The 24,003-nt window shown below is 34.8% G+C and overlaps 1 protein-coding gene across 16 annotated transcripts in view; it reads right to left on the reverse strand.

The window, feature by feature from the left end:
• The window catches only part of SOX6 (SRY-box transcription factor 6), a 638,471-nt gene that overhangs the window by 184,727 nt on the left and 429,741 nt on the right, over positions 1–24,003 (reverse strand). For all 16 annotated transcript variants that reach the window (XM_063092518.1, XM_063092517.1, XM_063092516.1 and 13 more), the window contains 2 exons: positions 23,343–23,515; positions 20,292–20,360 (listed from right to left, as the gene is read on the reverse strand). In XM_063092518.1, coding sequence (XP_062948588.1) covers positions 20,292–20,360; positions 23,343–23,515 — 242 coding nt within the window. The remainder of the gene's footprint in view (positions 1–20,291; positions 20,361–23,342; positions 23,516–24,003) is intronic.

Genomic DNA, 24,003 nt, shown 5'->3' on the forward strand with positions numbered 1-24,003 from the left:
TATAATAAGTACTCAATATTAGCTATGTATTCAAGCACTTTTTACAAATACAAATTGTTCACTAATTTGGAGACAGAAATAAAGGCCAATGAAACTTTGTAGTGCAAATGCATTCACAGTCCTATTTGCTCTTTCTAAGCATTTTAATTAATATCAGAGTCAATCAAAACAGATTATTAAAATTATTTTTTTAATGGATCAACTATGGACTATTTATTTCATCCAGATTACCAACTTTAATCAAGTAAGAGTTGAACAGCCAATTTATCAGCAAACATATCTTCAAATTGGATAGACTTTACCTCAGTCAGATCAGTGCCTAGAGAATCCAACAAACCAACTTCTAAATTTCCATCATTCTACTTAACTCGTGGAGCCATGAGCAAAATATTTTAGCACAATTTATTTCACATACATACTTTTGCTCTATCTGCTTCAGTGAGTGATGCACATACAAAAGAAGAAGAAATAATAATTTTGAATGTCTCCTTATTTGCCCATTAAAATGATTTAAGATTTCAACTGTTCAACTCAACAATATTCACTGAACATCCACCATGTGCAAGACACCAAGCTAGGCATGTTGGCAATATAAAAATTAGATTTCTATCTCTAAGGAGGCTATAATCTTGTAGGAGGTACAAGACATGTGCAAATATCTAAAATACAGTGCATGTAGTAAGTGCTATTCAAAAGGCACAAGGGGCAGTGGAAGCTCAGAAGAAAGAGATAACTTTGACTGAGGCAGGGGACGGAGGTGGGGGTAATCATTAAAGACTTAGAACTAGGCCTTAATGGAATTCTAGGCTTTTAAAAGGCTTTTCAAAAGGCATAGTGTTTTTTCCTTGGAATGCCCATCTTCTTCCTCACAAAGGAAAAAACACTATGACAACTGACTTGGATATTGGAAAGCACACGTCATGTTCAGCAGATTACACATAGGTAAGTTTATTTATTAACTATCTAGTAAAAAGTAAAGCTAGAAATGAGAGTAGGAATCATGTTATAGAGGGCTATGAAATTTAAACTAAGAACTCTGAATTTAGAAAATGATCCATACACTGACCCTCCTAAATGTATTATTTCCAGTTTTTATACCTGCTTTGAATTCCATACTCGCATGTCTTACTGCCTACTCAATATCTCTACCTAGATCTCTAATAAATATTTAAACTTAACAGTTTAACACTAAACTCCTGATATCTGACCCCCTCCTCCAACTCCCAGCCCCTCAATCCCTGCTGATATCTGTTCTTCCTACAGTTTTCCCTGGGAATGACAGAATCTCAGTGAATATAAACTCTATTTTCCCAGTCAAAATCCTTGATGTCACCCTTGACTTTCCCCTTCTCCTTCACTCCAAATCTCTTTTGGCTTTACCCTCACAATATATCTAGAATGTAACTACTTCTCATTACTTCCAGTGCTCTATTCAAGTTACCAACAATTTTTGCCTAAGCAGACTTCTCATGGTCTCCCTACTTCTATTCTTGCCCCCTTCAGTCTGTTTGAAACACAGTAGCCAAAATGAACCTGTTAAAACCCAAGTCAGATCTTGTCATTCTTTTCAATGGCCTTCCATCTCAATTAAAGACCTTACAACAATGTAAAAGACTTTTTCTGTTCTCACTTCCTACTTTTCTCCTTTTTGTTCACTCCCAGAAATTACCCCCACACCTGCCAGCCATAGGGGCCCCTTGATGTTCCTTAAATAGTGATGGCTTGCTCCTACCTTATGTATCTCTGCATCTGCGGTTCCCTCTGCCTGTGAGAGTCTTTCTCCAACTGTCCACATGGCTTACTTACTCAATTTTTTTGGGTTTTTGCTCAAATGCTGCTTTCTCCATTAAAGACTTATCCAAACATCTTATTTAAAACTGTAATATCTCTTTTTTACTCCCTTCCCCCTTCCTTGTTTTCTTCCATAGCAGTTCTTGTAGCATGCTATAATTTTACTTACTTCATTTATTGTTTGCCTCTCCCCATGGGAATGTAAACTTAGGAGGGCAGGCATTTGTGTAGATCCTCAAAGAGTAGAATAGTCTCAGAAACATAACAAGTACTTAATGAAAATGTGTTAAATAAATCAAATCATAGTCAATAGGACACCACTGGAGACTTCTGAGCAGAAGAGAAGCACAACGGGAAGTGTACTTTAGGAAGAATATTCTGTAATGCATATGTAGAGTGAAGTGGAAAGGGATAGAATGAAGGTGAGGAGACAATTTAAGACTCCATTTCAGCAGTTTGAGCATGAAGAGATGATAAAATGAATCATGTTAGTAACAGTGGGAATGTTACTATGAAGACAGATATGAGATATTTTGAGGTAAATAGGACTAGAAGTGGCAATTCTATGACACATGAAGGCAAAACTACTTGGATTGATGATGTCATTTATAAGACTGGAAAATATAAAAGATGAGGGTTTATAAAGAAATGATATTAATTGTTTATTTTGAATGATATCCTAAACAACAAAGTGAAAGCAAGATTAACCTAATTAATTCATGCCAAATACAGGGTTCTACAATTTTCTTTGATCTCATTTCTGAGGACTCCCCCGTTTTCATATTCAGACGTACTCCAAATCTGGAATAAAGATAGCTTTAGTCATTAGTTTAAGTGGTTTGGCATGTGTTATTACTAAAACACAGTTTCTTGTGGAAATCTCAGTACTGTTGTGTAGCAAACAAGCATGCTAAGGAAAAGCACCTAGGAAGAAATTGCTTTTACTTTTTTCTTCTCCAAGTCGTATAGTCACCATTTCACATTCTAAGTAAAGATACCACCCCATTTCCTTTATGATTAAGTCATCAGGACTCAGACACTTTCAGGAGTTACCTATACACTAAAAATAAAAAAAATAAAATAAAGTCACAAATCGGTGGCGTATTGGCTCCAAAAAAAAAAAAGAAATAGTCATGCAGGTGGAAATTAGTTTTCCTGCTACAGCTCCTAATGGTATATGAAAAATCTGATTCATTCATGAAGACCACTTTGATAATCAGATGGAATCAAAAGTCATCTGTCAGCTGCCCATCTTTAAAAATAAAAATCGTTTCCCCACCGTTCCTATTATGCACACAGAACCTATCACATACAGTAGAATGTTGTTCCCATGTTAGCTTTGTTCCTATGTTAATTTTGTGTCAAACTACCATATATGAGGATTTCCTGATTTTTCTATATTTAAAATTCAAAATGTAGACATATAACGTTTTGAGGGGATTTTAAAACAAACTTATTGTGGACACCCTGCAATCAAGTCATTTATTTAATTTCAGAGATCCATTTTTATTTTATTCTTCAAACACAGAAGTTTAGAGTTGGGAGAGACCTTCATTTACAGATAATTCTTTGTGAATGACTCAAATAATTGTTATGTCTTGCTTTAAAAACATACAAAACAGATAAATCAGAAGATGATTACTGTTCATATTTAAGCAGTTCTACCTGTATAACAATTGCCATACAAATATATTTTAATATTTATTTATAATTACCTGCTGAAAAAGATACCAAGCTTGAAAGTACAGAAATTTAAAGATCAATAGTAAAAACTTGAGGTAAAGGCCTAAGGAGGATTATAATACAAGTTAAAGGGAAAAATTATCCAGTTAGTAAAACATTTTTTTAAAAAACATGAATGATATAAGTGGAGCCATACCTGTAACTCCTATATATGCCCCTTTAACAATATGGATATTCCCCAGAAATTGAGACAAACTAAAAGAATCATAGCTTGAAACACTCACAGAAAATGTTGAAATAAAAATCTCCTCCACATTTTAGGCAATTATTGTCTAAAGAAAGGGTTCACAGTGTTGCTAAGGATGCTGCTTAGTAAATAGTTTAAATTCCTTCCACTTGAGACAGAAAAGATCCAAAGTATATTAGCCTTTCCCCTCCCCCTCTAGTGAATTAATATTCTGTAATATACACCACTACCTCTTTTCAATGAACAGAGATCATCAAATGGCTATTTCACAAAGAATAAAAATATACCCTTGTAATTTTAATGTGTGTTTATGTAAAAAAAAAAAAAAAAAAAAAAAGAAAGTGGTAGGTCCATGTTAATAAACCTTGCTTAGGGAAAAAATAAAATAGTTGCTAAGCCATGGTGAGTAATTAGCCTTTTAGCATCCCCTTTCTTCAAGAATGCTTCCTCCTGTGCTGGTTCTTTTAAATAGCTCCAGTCCTGGCTGCCTTTGTTGGGCTTGGAAATTGTTCACATATGAGAGAAATTAAGCCCTCATTTAACAGAGACACATGCCTGTCAAGACCACAGGAACAAAGACCAGTCCCTGGGGCCTGTTCAGCTCCCAGAGGCTGCCACTCATTCTGTTAGCAATGCTTACCCTATACAGAATGTGTATAAAACCCAATAAATCATTTCATCTACTGTGCTTAATACATGAGAGCTCTGACCATTTTTCAACATGTTTTCTCTTATACAACTTCACAGCTAGTTAAAAAAGAAAAACCCTCCAATTGTTCATGTTTTTCAAAATGCAATAAGACTTTTTTAGTCAAAAAGGTAACGAGAATGTCCCCAAACACTGCCAGCATAAATGAAGAGGCAGTGTCTCCTTAGATTTCTTCCCAGATAGCTTTCCCACATTTTAGGGTTAATAATTAGAACACCCATTTTGTGAATTGTCTGTACATTTTCCAGCTACTAGCCCTGGCAAAACTGAAATGGTGAAGAACCAAAATAGGACAGACTTACTGTCCTATTCAAATTGAATACATTTTGCCCCTTTGGAGCACAAGGGCTACATGTTCTGTCAGGGTGGAAATTAGTACCACTGCTTAACAGCCAGCTCTTTTTACTAGGAAAGTGAAATGGCCTTATAAAACCCAGCAAAATACCCTTCACACATTGTCATTTCCAAAGAAAATATGATGCTCTGTGTTGTCCCCCACCTCGTCTCCCATATACCCCTCCCCTAGGGAAAAACATGGAGGCTATGGTAAAAGATTAGCTACTATACTTTAAAAGCCTTCCAGTTTAGACCTACTCCCATCCAAAGTAGAGGAGGAAAGTGCTCTGGGGAAATGAACATTTGTCCATAATTATTAAAATAAATACTTCATTTAAAAGTAAAATGCTTGTTTAACCTGTGTTGCATGTAGAGCAAACTTACAAAGGGTTTACTCTAGCAATGTTAATCTTTCCACAGAAACACTGAGAGTTGCAGGGCTGACAGCTTCAATCCTCAAGATGCTCTGAACCCCAAAATAATAAGAATCTGGTAGCACAAGGAATTTTGCCCTGCTCAGCAGGGGAAGAAAAAGCAGATCTGGATTTGATAAGTAAAGCCAGATCTACCCAATGGTATATATATATAAGCCCTGCAATTAATGGGGATTATAAACAGCCTAAGAAGCAGTAGTTTCTACAAAATTTGTTTCACTCGTATCTAGTTTGATATTAATCAGATGTACAACTAGCACAAATGCTTTGTGTAAACACAGATAACTGTACATGTGCCTCAGCACAAAAGAAAAAAACTAAAATGAAGTGCATCAGACTCTTTTACATTCATATTTATGTATCATTCCCAAATGACTTATCATTTTTCAAATAATAAGTTATTTTCATTTTTAAACCACAAATCAGATCCTGCAGGCCTTAGCAGAGGCAGATGTCAGAATGTGGTAGTATAACAAAATTAATTAAATAACCCTTGAAAAAATAAAACAAAGTTTATTTATAAAAAATGACATTAAGGTGAACTGCCTAATAAGAACATGGATTTGCTTAAATAAAACATTATATGGTTCTGTTTTAGATTCATCCCTAAAGCCTTGAAAGATATTAGAATTTTAGTGAGTAATTATCCTATTTACTTCAAACAAAATAGAAGGAAATCAGAAAACCATATTAAGCTCTACCACACATCAGAAATAAAATTCTGTTATTTTTTTTATCCTGTAACACAGTAAATAAATTGTAGTTGGGAAATTTATTAGAACTAAACGATGAAACTTAACAAGCTAGAAATGAGTAAATAGCCAAAAGAATATCCACATCAACATTATCCTTCAAGCAGGACCCCACTTCTAGGAAGCAAAACCAAGAAGTACCCCCTTCACAGCTTAATTGTTTTCAGACAGTCTGAACCACATTCCACACCCAACTTACCTCTCCCCGCCCCACACATACACAGTTAGACAAACTTCTAGCTACTTAACACATCTCTCCTCAAATGAAAATGCAACACTTGGGGTGAAAATAAGAGAGACTAGGAAAAGGTGTTACATGCTATATATGCCACTGACATAATACTTCAATAGGATATGCTGTAATTTCCTGCAATTAATATCTTAGCAAAACTATACGAATTTTTTTCCAAAATTTATAATATTTTACTTGCTACACTGAAATTAAGTTTGTGTCACCCTTTCCATTATACAGCCCTAATGCCAGGAATTTGTCATTGGCCGCAGAAATGTGTTTGCTATAGTCTGAAAGCAGGCATTTACAGGCCCTCTTCTGAAACGTGTTATTCTAAAAGCCCCCCATAGTCATCATTTTGTGTGGCAAGCATTACAAGCCATCACAATACCCCACAAAGAAACATGAATTTGACCTCATAATTCCAAACCCTTCAATGATTTAAAACGCAAACATTCCTCCTAAATGGACATGGCTTATTCATCGTCCAAATATGACATGTACCTTCAAGCTTTATAGGCAAGACTACCCACTGCTCTCCTTTTTCTAAACACCAGGGTCAATTTCTGTCATCTGGAATCAGAGGTCAGAGCTGCAAAGAACTTCAGCAATAATCTTGAATAATCCTTGTTCTCAAAATATGGAAAATAAGAATCAAGGCAGAAGAATCATTGCCAGAGCACATGTAGTTACTAGGAGAGCAAAGACTAGGCACAGACCTCCAGAGTCCAAGTCTAGGCTTCTTTCTGTCACTGCTGTAATGCTATTTTGTCTCCAAATCAGGGCTGCATACCTTTCGTAGAAGGGAGAATAACAAGTTCTGCTGACAGTAGATTAGTAATCATCTCAATGCCTTCTCTTTTCCTGGGCTTGAAATTATGCCTTCCCTGAGCCAAAGAGAACATGTAAGTCTCTGGAATTAGTTCAGAGTCCCAGGCAAAGGTGGTTGGGAGAATGAATAAGAGAAGCAGGTACAGATATCATTAAAACAGACTGAAAGCACTGAAAAGTACTACACCTGCATATTTTTTCCAACTATCTAGAGATCTGGTTGGTTTTGGTTAATTAGAAATTCTATTTAAGTAACCAGAAATCACATATGGCAGTCAAGCCATAAGTTTTGGTGCTTACAATCTATTCCAAAGGAATAGATCACAAGGTAAAAGGATAGATGCTGGTCATTTTTAAAAGTAAAATAATAACAGGAATAATAAAAGCATTAATTATAAAAGCAATGCATTCTTTTCCATTCTTTCGTCAATGCCTATTTTTATGTAGCTGAGATCATACTGTATTTATATTATTGTGTTTTAGGGTTTTTTCCCCACATAATGTTACATTGTAATCATAATCCCAAATTATTAAAAATTATTTGTAAACATTATTTTTAGCAGTCCATGACAGCCCATTCCATGAATATATCACAAGGAATTTAATAATTTTCTTAATATTGAAAATCAGAGTTCTTTCAAAGTACATTTAAAATTTTTAAACTAACTTTTTTCTTATACAAAATTAGTATGTGTTTGAAATTTTTAATAAAACTGAACTAAAACAAGAAAAGATAGTTTAACTCTAATGCTACTAAAGATATTTGCCTTAAACACTGTGTTCTTAACCACTTGATGCATACGGTATATCACAAATCAGGGTCTCTACAGTCAGGGCCCAGTCTTACACAGAAGGAAAGACACCGTATCGATACAGAGGCCAAGGTCCTAACATAGAGTGCGGATTACCTCTTCTACTGGACCATCAATGATCTTAACTCTCACTCCCACCAAGGATCCCCTAGAAGTTTAGGAGTTCCAAAGATATACTCCCATCATAAGATGGAGTCCATGAAAGAGCCCTCTTAAAAACTAGTGGATCCGACAATCCACAGTAGAACTAAATCAGAAAATCTTAACAGAAAAACAGCTACTGTGTGGATGCCAACTTCAAGAGCTCAGTTTTATTTTTCTTGGTTTCCACCATTGCGTTATAGATACTCCAGCAATGAGCTGGAATCCCTACAATGATAAACTACATGTTGGCCCTATCATTATGGATCTGGCCTAGTCTACCTCATCTTTTAAAACTAACCTCTGGCTAAAACCTAATAAAGAATACTACTAGCTCACTTTTGCCTGCTCTAATGGGCTTTTCCATGGACAAAGAAAAAACACTAAGTCACCTAATGTTGTCTTTACTCCAACTTGCCTTCAAACATAAGACCTAGAAACCTGAGTCTGCACAAAGCATTACAAAGAATTACATAGAGTAAGGTAAAGAGAACAGCTTGGAAATAGTTTTGGTTTTTCTTTTTTTCTCAAACTTCTATTACTCATCACTAAACAAGATGATAGCTTTCTACTCATGTGGACTTTCCTCCTCTTCATCCTCTTCTGCTACGGAGCTCATTCTTTTGCCACTATACCCGTGTTGATGCTTTCAAACCCCAGCCTCCAGCTATTAAACTGATTATCCGGGAGCTATCAAGACATTCATGGTTCTCAGTGAAGTATAAGTGAGGAGGAATAAGGGGCTGGCAGCCACAGACTGAAAAAAAAAAATCCTTTTAGGACAAACAAATATCTGAACCAACAGCTGGAGATCCTTCCTCTCCTTGAAGTTTCAGGTCCCAGATTACCTCCTCAGGCTCCATTCATTTATACTATTCTTAAAGAGCCCCGTTTTAAAACTAATTCTTTACAAGTTAACAAATGACTTATGCCACATCCAGCTTGAGAAACACCAAACTAGGACCTTCTTATATCTTTTATTGAATAACAGTACACAAGGAATGGTTTTGCATTTGGGTAACTAGTTCCTGACATCAACACAACTTTTGAAAAGGGACAAAAGTCATTAGGCAATCGACTGAAACTGAAATCAGTTTTTAATTTTTTTTTTCTTTTTCCTATGTATAATACTACTAAAGAATGTAATAGGAGGAGCCAGTGAATGATGCCATTACAGTACAAAATTGGCCTGGCCTGTTAAGAGTTCCTTAGAATAGTCTGTCCACTTTGTCCACATGCTGGAGCAGCAGCCAAGCCAGCACAGCTGACAGCCCTTTCATCTGCACTAATCTCAGCCACTATAGAAAACTCAGCTGCAGACATTTTAAGAGAAGAATCTTCTACTGAAATGTATATAAAACAAAAGTCAAGACTACCACCTGACTGAGGATGGACTCTACCCTTTATCGTGATCCATGCATTTCTTACCTTTTATTTTTTAATGTTACAACTTTAACATTTTCATAATGGACTGAGTAGTGGATAAAATTAATTCAATGTCTCACAGGAGACATTACACCTTTTCCATCATTTATTTTCTTTTATTTTGAACAAGTAAAAATCTATGACTCTAACATTAATAACTTTGAGTGGGAGTTACTATATGTGAATTAAAAATGGTCATGTCAGTACATCCCTTCAGCATTTAAAAGATATTTCCCTGTGCTATATCAAGTGTCACACAGTATATCAATTTTTATTTCCCATCTCTCAAGTCTGGTATGCATACTGTTTAACTTCTTAAATTCTAAGTATGGACATAATTCACAAAAGCTAGGCAAATGCTTGACTTACAGGAGATGGCATGCATAAGATTTATACGAACAACTTTATTTTAAACAAGGAGGACTTTTGCATTTTGTGCTGCTACATCACATAACTTTGTGTTTAAAAAGCTGTAAAATAAATTGGAAAGGTTCATTTACTATCCTTCTAACTTCACAAGGACTATTGATCTAACAGAGAAGTCCATTTTAGTGTGAAAGGTGAGAATTTGACCCTGTTTTTCAAAATAAAATGCCATGCTCCCTTTTGTACAATCTCCAGGCAGCTCTAATTCTCAGTCAACTACTTGTTAGTGCCTGATAAACCTTACTCTCCATTCACTGACAATTGAAATAGTTCTCATCTGGCAGCCAAAGAAAATTGTTGCTCTTTCTTTTCCTCTAATTATCACAGTGATAATAATTGATTATAGTATACATGTATTGATATTCTATGTTCACATCACTAATTTATGAGTTCCAAGTATGCATGTGTACATAGATACAAACATGCATATACATGCACATACAAAACATGTACATATATGTTTCTCTCTTAGGGACTCAGATTATTCTTGTACCTAGTCATACAAAAATAATAATAATAATGATAGTGATAGTCATAGATATTATACATTGAACACTTATGGGGTGCTTTACGTAATTATCTCTAATCCCCAAACTACTATAAGGTACTATAATCATCATCTTTAGGAATTAGGAAATGCAGGCTAAGAGACATTAAGTGACTTTTCTCACAGTTAGAAAGAAGCAAAACAGACCACAGAGCTAATAGGTAGTAGAACTGGAATTTAAGCCCTGCTTTATTTGTCTCCATTACCTGGGCTGGTTCCACAAAAATTTTAATTTACATATACTCTGAAACAACACATCTTTTTCTTTATATTTTCTACTTATATTTTCTTTCTTTATATTTTCTGAAACAACATATCTTTTTTGTACAAATCTAGCTTAAAAGTGCATTCAGATTCATACATTCCTCACATATGTCAAGATGTAGTCTATTTCATGGGGAATTTCTTTAAAACACACACAAAAAAGTTGACGTCCTGGGTCAAAATTCATTCTGCCTAGATAGTTAAAAGTCAAATGGCATCTGAGAATTTATTTTCTAAATGTTTTTGTCTTATTTTGCACGACCACACTTTATTTTTTAATACACCTTCTCCTAAAGATACAGATCTGATATCAACACATTCTCGTCTTGCCAGTATACCCGTAAATAAATAAAAATCAAATTATTAGAAAAACTAAACACATTTATTTATAGTGTTTAAATCATGGTCCATTATAAGATTTCTAGCAAGTAAGTAAAATATCTGTGTCCAAAGACAAAAGTGCATTTTAACTGCTCAAAACTTATTTCTTTAAGCTATGCCCCAATCCTCAGTCTAGATAGATATATAGAAAGAGTCAATTTTAACAACTTAGAATTTACACTTAATCACTTAATCTGCATTACACTGTATAGCAGTAACTGTCAACCTTGGTTATCCACTAGAATCATCTAGAAAGCTTTTAACAGTCTTTATGCTGGGACTATACTCCAGACCAAATTAAATAAGAGTCTTTGGGATGAGACCCAGGCATAAGTATTTTTAAATGGCTTCTAGGTGATTAAAAGGTATAGTCAAGGTTGAGGTCCACTGGCATTGAATGCTATCTGTCACTCACCACTCACTTTCATCAGATAGAGAAGGTAGTTGTACAATCACAATGATTCATTGAACTTTCAAAAGGAGAGAACAGAACTGAGGCCACCAGAGGTGGGAAAGGGGAGGGAGGGGGAGTTAGTGAGAAATTGGTAAATGGCTACAAAAATGATTATTTTGTATAATGTTGAATATACTAATTATCCTGATTTAAGCATCACATATTGCACACAGGTATTGATATTCAATGCTAATGTACCCCACAGATATGTACAATCAGTTATATTTCAATAAAAAAATAAAATAAAAAAGAAGGTAGTTGTAAAAAAACATTATTAACATTTAAGGTCACTTACCCTCCTATACAGAGACATATCCCAAAGCTCCCAGAGAGTAATATAATTAACTCCCTAAGAAGTTTATATGTAAATACCAAAAGAGTTACTCGGCCATAATTACATCTCATACAGCACTACGAAAGATTCCAATTATGTTCTTTTTATCTCTTTCCTTATGCGTATACACACACAGTAGTAGTAGTTCTAGGGTAGAAACTGACTCTAGAGGCAAATCTTCAATTTTTTTCCATTTAAGGATAAAGAGACTGTAATGAGAGTTTAGATGTTAGGTATTTTTATCCACATTTTCACAAACTAGGAAAATGAAGTGCACTAAGCTTTAAGTAACAAAAAGGGTAAATTGGGACACAACCTTGAATACTAGAAACAGTACTAGACTAGGTATCCAGAAACGTGGGTTCCACTCATGGCTCTGTCAATATTTAGCATTTTAAGCTTGGACAAGTCCTGAACATGTCTCAGACTCCTCATGTAAAGTTAAAGTATTTGGAATACAGTAAGAGTTTCCAAGGTTTTGGTATATTATAGAGATCAGTAAAATTCCAAGGAAAAATGAAAGTGAAGACCTACATATATTTCAGAACTTTTCATTTTACCAAATGAAACTACTGAGAAATGAAGACACAAAGCACATACCATCTATTGTCACTATTACTTCATAAGGAGAAAGGGCATTTTAATTCCAAAAGAGGTAGAAAAAACAATCTCTGAGTTATTTTCAAGTACAGCTTTATGGTAAACTCAATATTTTGTTCTTCAACAGGAATAAGTTCCTACCCTCCACCATATGAATGAGAATCATGACTACCTTTGATGACGTTTTCAAGTTTAATAGTCTGTTAAAGTGATAGCAGGGTGAAGGGAAAACTTTTTAAAATTTTTCCAAATGTATTTTAACTGTAAATATTTGTGGAGTACAGTGTGTCTTGTTTCAATAATGCATATATTGTACAATGATTCACTTAAGGTAGATAGCATATCCATCACCTAAACATTTATCTTTTCTTTGTGGTGATTATAATCAAGATCCTCTTTTCTAGCTATTTAGATATATACAAAACAATATTATTAGCAATAGTCAGTCTTGAACACCAGAACTTATTCTTCATATCTATCTCTAACTTTGTACCTGTTAATCTACCTTTTTCCTCCATACCTTCTACCCCTCTTCTCTTCTCAGCCTCTGTAACCATTATTTTACTCTCAACTTCAGTGAGAACCCCTTTTTTTAGATGCCACATACGAGTGAGAGCTATATCTCAGTGTAGCACTTATTCAAGGTTTTCCCAAATTCCATACAGTAGTTTATTAAAGAACCACTGAATGGTGCTAGGCTAATGTTGGAATCCTGCTGACTAGGCCAATTGTCCAGCTAGGGCTGGGTCTGGAGCTCACAGACCCCTCGAGCCCATTCACAGACTGGGTCATGAACCCTTCACATGCCAAGCTGGGTCACCAGACCCCTCACACGCCAGGCTGGGTCCCCAGACCCCTCACACGCCAGGCTGGGTCACAAACCCTTCCCACACCAGACTGGGTCCCCTGATCCCTCACACGCAGGTCTACGAGCTAGGTAGCTGGCCAAAAGGTCCCTGGAGCCATAGGTTTGAAAGCATGGCCGTTTGCGTGGCAGCGGCTTCCAGAGGCAGTAAACTCCAGTCAAGGTGGTGGTGCAGCGCAGGCGCACTAACTCCACTCACACACAACCTGCTTACAAAGAGTGCTGCACCACCCCCAGCAGGGCCCAAAGCGAGAGGGCCTGATTAAATTGTTCTATTTTCCCAACAACTACCCTCATAATTTTTGCCATATCCAAGTACCAAAGTACTATTTGCTTACGGTTTTTATTTAAATTGGCTTTTTTATTTTTTTGGCCTAAATATGTTTATTTTAAAAAGAATCCTTACATCACTACTTCAAATAGAAAATAAAATCATTTTTCATAAATAGAAGATAAGCAGATAACTATGAAAAGTAAAGTATTATATTTATTTAAATTCTAGCTAAGTGTTATTGCCTACAAAGGCCTGAAACTAAGATAATCTCTATCTCTATCTCCCTCTCCCTCTCCCTCTCCCTCTCCCACACACACACACACACACACACACACACACACACACACACACACACACAGATTAGCACATCCTAGAGGGTATTAAAGACTAACACTAAACTGAGCCCTCAATGTAATGAGAAGGATCAAGAAAAAAATAGAAAAGAGACACTTCTTCCCTGAGGAATTGATTGAGCGTTACATAATGTCACATGCTGGCACCACCTGTATCCTCTGTCCCACTCTGCTGCACCCCACCCTGCCTCTAAAGAGGTAAAGCATTCTCCCACTTTGATTCCAGAAAGAAGCAGAGACTTTGGGTTACCTGAATTTTCAGAATCATTGGTTTCGGAGACAGCTGGGTAGTGGGGTCTGAGAGATGAGCACAAGTAGATAAGATAGAAAAGGGAAATTCTCTTAGAGATGATTGAAGAAGCACCAAAAGCATTGATATTCACCTTCAGGTTTTGATCTGTCAAATGAGATCTTTCCCATACGGCCACATTTGGAAAACAGGTAGCTACCTGATTAATAATTCTATATAGTAACTCATGGGATCTGGTCAGGTCTCTTCTTACTTCTAGATCATTCCAACTTTAACAAACAGTCTAGCATGATTAACGAATATGGAGTTTTAATCCACAATAAGAATTAGTTTTAGCTGTATAGCCCTGGCTATTCATAAATTATAGCAGTTTTGCCTGTTCTTCCTAATTCAGAAACTTTATTATTAAAATATTCAAAGCAGGCTATAGAGCATCTATCATTACTTAAAGAGTTAATTAGATTACATAAAATAAATAATTAGATTTGCATGTTTATCTTGGTTTTAAACTTCCAAAGAAGATCACAAAAGCCTGCCTGTGGGCAATTAAAAACAGCATACAGCAGAGAAATAAAGAGGAGAGAGGATCTGTTTTTCCTGGCTAATTCATGATTGAATATAGAATTACAAAATATTTTAAGGGCTTGCTGAAAATGGGGGCTAATCCTAGACTTCTAAGCTTTGTTTATTACCTGCATTTTATTGCAAGAGAGTATACAGTACATGCACAGTGCCAATAAAAGTATCAAATTACTTTCAATACGTTTATTTAGTCCTTTTCAGAGGCTGTTAGAAGATCCTTTACCTGATCAATAACACACAAAAAAAGACTATTTGCTAGAGCCAAAGCAGGAACTGTAATTGCCTTTTGTTTATCAATGCTAGATACAATTAACAAAGAGATACAACCTAAAATGGAGGGGCTACCTGATGCTGGAAGTTAGTTCCTGACTTTCCTCAGTTTTTCTGTCAGCTGCTCCAGCCATCTCCAGAAGACAGTAAATGGAAGGTCCAGCTCTTAAAATTAGAGGTCAATTAGATACTTAACGATGAAGCATATCTTCAAATATATATCTATTATTATCATGCTAGCAAAAAATTAATTAACCAGGTCAAGCAGGTCACGAAGGCTAATGTACAAAGTAATTATTTCTGATCTTTAGACAACTATTTCACATAAAAAGGTGGTCCTTTATTCTGCACAGCAGATACCTGAAATGCCTGTAGTTAATCATACTGAAGGAAACAAAAGGCAAGGTTTATCTCTTTAAAAGATAAGAGTACATCTCAAATTATTCTGTTTAATTGTTTAAGGACAATCACTTTTTTGCTTATAATATTAGCATCTTCTGGTCACCACTCAGGAAGAAAAGAGAACACACACCCTTAATGGTTCTCTACCATGTGACACGCAGACACACAAAATATACCAATATCACACAGGAATATATTATAATCAAAATAGAAAATACTATATATGAAAAATACTTAGATACTCAAGAACAGAGTAAAGCATCAGTAAAGTGAAAAATACTCGGTTTGAGGAAAAGTAAATGAGCAGCATGTATTATAGCAATTAAAAGAAACAGTTTTCAGATAAGGCAAAGAGTATATGCAAAGAAGCAGAAATGGCATTTAGTTCAGGCCTTCAATAGATTCAGTCTGCCATCAAATGCATATAATAAATGATGAGGGGAAAGCAATTAATATTGTATATTCATTATATAGAAAACAAAGAGCTAACAATTTCAAGTCTCACAATTATATCCAAAAAGATGTATATGTATGAATTGACTAAATCATTGGCCCTGGCCCGGAAAGCCAAATGCCCAAATAAAATCCCAAGCAGCTAGTCCATTCTTCAGAGACTGCTATTGTTCAGCCAGTCATGTGAGGGGAGGACACTGCCTGTATAGCACACAATATGAGCCACTTGAATAATCTAAAATTTGGGTTTGAAGAGACATAAACAATTGGATAATATCATTCATCCCCAGAAAGTAAGTTTCTCACGAAGATATTTTAATGAACTGAATTCTCTTGCAAAGCCTAAGTTCTAGCTGCAAAAGCCATCATTAAATGTGTTTCTATTGACATGCTATAGAAACCAAAGAATGTAGTATGATATTGTGTCCATGAAGAATATCTTCTCTAGATTCAAAACCATGACATGGTCAAATGAGGTTAGATGAATAAATATATAGATGAAATCAGGAAAAATATATAAAAAGATACAAAAATATATAAAAATCAGGAAAATAAATAGAAAGAAATCAGGATTTATACAATATTTTGATTTGCTTAGAATAGTCATATTTAATAGTTAATAAAAATACTATAAATATTACTTGACCTGTACAATGTATTAAAAGTGGATTTTGTTTACCAGTTAACATAATAAATAAAATGCTTCAAAGTATTGGCTAAGATACTGCAGTGCAATGAGTGGGAAAGGGAGGATGAAATTACTAAAGCAGTTATCTATCCTTTGGAATTACAGTGTAAGAATTAACATTCTCAACTCCAAGGATCCATATTCCGTGACCTATTAGTTTTGCTTTCTATAGACTTGAAAAAAACTATGCTATTTCTGTCCTGGAAATATAAAAAATGCCTAATTTTTTTCTGGGTTCCATATCAGGAAAATTATTTAAAATGTAGCCAATGAGAGGAATCACCATTTTACAAAGCACAGAAGAATTTGAATTCACTAAGCAAATAGCCTCCTAAAAGATTTACTAATATTAAAGTATTTTAGGGGCTGGCCAGTTAGCTCAGTTGGTTTGAGTGCAGCTTTATAACATTAAGGTCATTGGTTCAGATGTCCACACTGGCCACCTGCCAATAAAATAAAAAAATTAAAAAGGGGGGAGACTATTTTAAAAATAAATAAATAAAGTATTTAATTATCATTTAAAATTATTTCTAATTTTTAAACTGTAAAAATTGACTTGTCAAAAATATAAAAACAAAAAGTTTACAAAATCATTATCACACTATTTCAATACAGCTTCCATGGTCTTAGAAGTATCTCTTTACAAGTTTAGTTAGGATTTACCAAGGCAAAATTATGTTAAAAATTATAATCAAGGAAGAAAAAATATAAATGAAATTATTTTCACCTGCACATACAAGTTTTGAATGATTGCAAATAAAATAAGGTTAATTTTTACAATACTATCTTAATCATGCCATTTCCTATTTCTAATGAAAAATCCTGTTTTTCAATTTTTGTTCAAATCATTGAGGTTTTCGTTTGTTTCCATTATAATAGACCCAGATGTGTCTGTGTTTTTACAAGAGGTTAGACAATCTTCCCTTTCTTCCTATTAAAGCTTACAAATTGCAAAAAAACAGTACTAATTCAGAAGGCAGAATTCTGAACTAGAAGAACAATCTTGAATGTAACCCTATGATACTCATGACCCATAGCCAATTGCCATGGCTTAATCTTCCGGACCATGTTAGCTAATAGATTCTAGCACTCAAGATTTAGAAAGAAAGAAAAGTATCAAATTCCCTCAAATTGTCTCCGTATTCATCATTTTCTTTTAGAGAAGAAGTTAGGTTTCATTTTTAATCATCTTATTTTATTTTTGGTTCTGTTTAGTTTTCAGTTGGGAGAATCTTTTTTTGAGATAGAAAAAAAAGTTTGAAGCATCCCTTCAATCTCATATTTTGCTCAAAAATAATATTAAAATTAGCCTAACAATAATTACTCTCCTAGATTTGATCATGTCTATGACTTGTCAAAAACTATATTTGAAAATATATTTGACCCATTACCCTTCCAAAAAAATAACTAAAACTCTAATATCACATATCTGCTTTGTAAGTGTCAAAGATGAATAAGTTTTGTGTAAGGAGTGTTTTTCAGCATTTGGAAAATTCTTTGAATGGTCTCATACTGATAAGATAAAAACTGGCAAGATATGCCATGAAGCTGTAGCTCAGGACAGAACGAACTATGAATACAGGTCTCATTGCTTCCTCTTATTTTTTAAAATATGAATTCTTGTTACAAAGAGTCTTATATTTCTTAAATGAATGTAACCCTGACATTGAATATCTCTTTGATTTTGTAATCTATACTGCTGAGTTCAAGAGTGATTAACTTAAATTTTTAAGCATTTAAACAATAAAAAATATCTGCAAACTTTTCAGGTAATTAAACATCTATTAGAAAACTTGAAAAAAAGTATTCCTATCTCTTCAAATTGAACATTCCAATGAGTATTTTAAGATCATATTCTATAGTTTCCTGAAAAAAGACATCTTTTTCATGTAGTCAAGTTATAACTATAAAATCATTAATCAGTAAATAGTAATCAATAAACCTAATGGTATTTCATAAAAATACTCTGAACTGATTTGGTTGCTATTTATCTGAAGTCCTTAGTACCACAGAAAAGCATCAGTTAAGACAGCCAGTCAATAACAAACAACATTGGGCTAAGAAGTGACATATATTAGAAATAAAGAAAGAAGTAATAAGGAGGTAGTAAAAACACTAATAATCATTAATGGATACAGAAACATCTCACAGAACTTCTTCCATTCCTGTCTTACAAATAGGAGAAACAGAAGAAACTAAATAATCATGTTATTTAACACCTACTGAGTTCTTACAGAGGCAGCTAGAGAAAAATGTAGGAAGCCACAGGCTAAAAATCTTGACCTTAGCAGTAGGTGATACACTGAAAATTCTAATAAGGTCAGAACAAGGGAACACCTGGATGGTTATTTGATTAAGAATCTCAGCATGAGTCATAAAAGAGATATCAGGATGAAAAATTATTCCAAGATTTAATTGTAAAGACTTTCAAAAATGCCAGAGACATTCCATCTCATCTATATTTGGACTCTATTTTGAAACATATACACTGGAGTATGGAATAAAGAAGAGCAAAACCAAAAACAAAAAATTGACTAAAATCTCCTTGTGAAGATGGCTGGACAAAATGCAAATGAGGTAAAGGTACTTCTTCAGACACAAAATCACTATTTTAAATGCAGTAACTACCATCTGGAATACTTAGTATGATTAACAAAATGAAGCAAGGATATGAGTTAAAATCACTGGTATCCGTCAATGAGGTAGAATATTAGAGTAAGCTATGACTTTATGCTACTGATTTAAAATAACAACACAAAAAAAAAACCCCATGCCCATGAGGGCATGGTATTGACCTCAAGAAAAGTAATAATATAATTTAGAATATGCTGGCTCAACTAGGTCAAAGCACAGATCCCAGCAGTTAGAAAATATCTACAGCAATCACGAGAAACAACAGTCTATGCAGAATAAGGATAACTCTGGCATCAGTATTCCTGAGGATTAATCACCAGACAACCAGTTTCTTATTTTAGGGCTTTCTACAAGTCACACACCTCTGTTCCTATTTGTAAATGGAGACTACTTCCCTTAGCTATCTCAAATAGCTATTAATTGAATTAACCATCAAGTGTCTAAAGAAATGACAGATATCAGACCATCACACTCCCTTCCCAGACCATTGTAATAAAGATCTCTATATTTTTACACTGCCACAAGAAAAAGGGATTTTCTAAATTGTGTCATAATTATTCATGAACAAGTTTTCCTTTCTTTCTAAACTGTAAGCTCCTCGAAGACAGACTATGATTCATTAATCTTTACGTTCCCCTTAGCATCTAGAAGGAAGGCAGTTAATATTTGATAAGAAGCAAATTAATTATTAACAGAGTTTCCCCAGAGTTATCTCATAATTGTCCCAAACAGTCCTAACAAGTAAATAAAAGTAAGCTTCTCTTTATGGTACTATTAAATGGTAAAATACAAAGCAGAAAGTGGTTTGTGGCAATAAAAATAGCATCTCTATGATACTTTGGAAATTATTAGGTTTTCCACTAGGTTGTGTTAGGCAAATGGCAGGAGCCAAAAAAAGATAAGGTTTATTCTGCTTACACACCACATCAGAGAAGAATGCTTAGACCACCATCTAGTCGATATTTCTTATATCCATTTAAACAATTGTGTACAACATTCTTGAATAACAGCTCTATTGGTGCTGTTTATAAGACAGGGGTGCATTTGCAGCATTTTGAATTCCATTTTCTAGGAGGAAAGTATCTAAGTATAATCAGATGAGAGTAATAAAATACACTGACCTGGATCTGTTGCTGCAGGAGATTAATTTTGTGCTGCTGTTGCAGAAGTTGCTGCTGTTGTCTTGCAATCTATCAGAAATAAAGTTCCATTAAGTTAAAATGAAATGCTTACACCTTTGCTATTACCTTAGGTATCTCTCCTGGTATTACAAGAATGCTTTATTGCATCTCTGTGTGAAAGAGTTCCTATAAAACGAGAGAGGCAGAATCAGAAAGTTGGGGAGAAGAAAAAAATTTTGAACAGGTGCCATCTCTCTGCTTTGTCGGTAGGTAAAAACTACCCCTTCTATTACATTTGTGAGCAATTCACCTATATCTTCACTGCTCAGCTGGAAATAATGGGAATTTGGAAATCTACTTCTTATAGAATAAAGACAGAAAAATTCTAACTACATTTTTCTGAAAAGCTTAATTTAAATATACAGAACCGAGGCTGCCAGGTGTGGGACATGGGAAGAGGGAGTGGAGAAAAAGAAGGAAATGAAAATAAATTACATTGTATAATGATAAATATACTAATTATCCTGATTTGAACATCAAAAAACAAATAAATAAATATTAAAAAGTAAAATATGTAAGCAAAGGCAAGAAAAAGTTTTCTATTACTGTATAATATGGTCTACTTTGGTGAAACCTTTTCTGATGCAAAGATTTTCAGAACTGATATTAGTATTGTCAAAGGAGTGCCAAAAAACACAGAAAAAGTTAAAAATCTTTAGATTTTTTAGTCAACATTGTGTGATGTACATAGCATTTTTAAAAACAAACTAAGCTGTAATTTAACATTTATGCTTTTGAAGGTAATGTGTTTATTTTATAGTACAGGATCCACATACAAATGTTATATTCCCTTACTTCATCCAAAAGTTAAATTCCACATCGTAACATGTTATCTGGTCTATAAAAAGAAATATTAACCATTTAACACAAGCCCTATTGAGGAATGAATCTGCCCCTCAAGAGGGTAAACAACTTCCTTAGGATAATGGTGTTTACTATGAAGCATGAGCCAGCATCAGGCTGCTTATTGCCTCAAAAGCCAAGCTGCTACAGTTTGAAGTCCAAGAAGATGCTTCTTATTGAAAACACACTCACTGCCAACCTAGGAAGCCAGAGAGAAAATTGGCCAGAGAGCACTTAGAAGGACTTGGTTTAGTGGTGCCTTATAGGCAAGAGTTACAGTCTTTTCTTCCTGTTTCTTCCTATTTCCAAAAGCCAGTATTCTAGAATGGAATATGTTGGAAGTAAAAGGGAGTGATTCAGTCCCCAGCTATATACTTCCTGAGCCTTTTTGATGCCCTAGCCTAGTGCAGGGGGAAATGCCAAAATCACATTTCATTCAGTATAAGATACAATGTAGCAGTCCGCTCCCTAATGCTGCTTTATGATTTCTGGTGATAACTGGCTCATACTGGAAAGCATGATAAAGCTGCCTCTAAGAGAGACTACAGTTTGAGAAATGAGACTACTCCTTTCCATAGCTTTATAGACAAAATGGAAACAGTATTTAATCAGGTTGGAATGGCCCACTCTACTTGTCACCGTTCAAATCAGAAATGGGCAACTCACTCTGCAGCTCTAGGTATAGATGCTGGATCCTCTGAATATTTATTTCCTCTCAGCAAACCAGTGAAACACCACTAGGCATCTAATATTGATGGTCCCTCCTAAGTGATAAAGTGCTGCATAGAAATGCATCCAAAACACCACAGTGCAATTACTATCATCCACTCTAGACGTATGGGTTTGACATAGTGAAGTATGGTACATAAGCACCATGTGGCTCAAATTCTGAATTTTATTTGCCAATCGGTTGAGCTACATGCTCGCTTCATTGAGCATGACAACCTAGTTTTAAGTGTCATTTAATTTTCATTTTGAAATATAATTACAAAGTGTTCACTGTAAGATATCACTCGTCTGCAAATGTGTCAAGATTAATTTGTGCTAGCTTATTCACAAGTGTCAATAGTTAATTACTGTGTCATCTCTGGATGGGTAAATGACATTCTAACTTCTGATTTTTTACAGTGTTCCTTTATGTTATTTTCCATTAGGGGCTGAGACCATATTCCTACATGTGGGCAAATATTCAAGCATATAAAATACTAGACGTCACAACTCATTAAAATCAACAGAGCATATATTGCTCTATATACCCCTATAAAATACATTTAACTGAAAAGATAATTCCAGTAATAATGTCAGATTCCTAAAAACTGCACATTAATTTGGGTATGTCTGATCTAAAGCATCAGGGACTACTTTCTAGGATCATTGCTGTTAGATTAATGTACTCTTAAGAGACAAAAAAAAAATGGGGAAAAGTGATTAATTTTTAAAAACATTTAAACTTTGCTATTTTTTATATCGTTCTCACTTCTAAGTTAATCAAGCCAAATTCTTTTAGGAACTATGATCTAATTTTTCAGTGATTTACCTATGCTGTATATAATGACTATATCATTCAAATCAAGATAACTTTTAGGAGTGGAAAGGGGTGGGGTATTAATAATTACCCTGGAAAACAGGCATAATCCAGGGCTATTTGGGGAAAACTGAGATGTATGGTTACCCTTGCTTTAAAGCCAGACAAAATAATTGGACCAGTGAACTGAAAGATTCCTGAAGTTTTTGTTTTTCTAGAACAGAATCCCCTTTTTATGGATGAGGAACATAAGGCCCAGAGAGAAGCCACTTACTCATAATTAACCCAAACTGGGACTGCATGTGATGCCTATGTGACTAAATATCCCTCAGTTATTAATCAAATCCAAGCCTTCTGAAACAATGTATCATTTCAATTATGCCCAGTTGCTATGATGCCTTTCTTTGTCCTCCATATATCCCATCAGTATTCTCAAAGGCTCTGGATTTCCGGAAGGTTTCTTTCTTTCCTTTTCCTTTTTCTTTTGTATGTTATTATTATTACTTTTTTTTTTTTTTTTTTTTTTAGCAAAGCTTACAACAAATAAGCCAATCAATGTGATTACTGGTGGAGCTTGGAACTTTCCACATCTTCAGTTCGTCAGCTTCTTTTGCAGGGCTCACCTGTTCTTGCTGTTGGCGAGCAAGGTCCATTTGCTGCCGTTGTTTCTCAATTTGTGAGGCTGCCAGTTTTTTCTGTTCATCATGCGCTGCCAGAAGCTGCTCCCGTAAACTGATCAACTGGGTTATCATGGTGGAGAGCTGCCGTTCTTTTTCTGCCAGGCTCTCGGGTGTACCTAAAATGGAAGCAAGAAGAGATTTCTCAAGCTTGAGGAATGTCTGAATGAATCAGGAAAAGGGGGGCAGAATTTAGAGAGGGACTACTCTAAGAGACAAAGATCTGCAATAATGACTGGGAACCATTGTGAGTGAAGGAACACCACAGAGTGGTTACAGCAGAGGGATGATCGCTAGGGTTCATTGTTGTCCCTGCCAAGAAAAAGTATTGTCGCCAATAAAATTCTCACTCTATCACCCCAAAAAATAAATAAGGCAGAACTATCTACCCCATTCTCTCCTTTTCACTGCACTCTGCCTTCACCTCCAAAGTTTATCTGATCAAGTGAGGAAAGCTGTTTTATTTAATACTGAAGATCAGAAACTATGGATTATAAATATTCTATAATCACCTCTATCCTCAGTGACTAACACAGTATCTAAGACATATTAGGTGCTTAATAAATGTTATTTAAGGAATTTTCTGATCATTTCCCTTGCAAAATTT

Source organism: Cynocephalus volans, chromosome 4 (assembly GCF_027409185.1).
Source record: "Cynocephalus volans isolate mCynVol1 chromosome 4, mCynVol1.pri, whole genome shotgun sequence".
In the NCBI taxonomy this organism is placed as follows: Eukaryota; Metazoa; Chordata; class Mammalia; order Dermoptera; family Cynocephalidae; genus Cynocephalus; species Cynocephalus volans.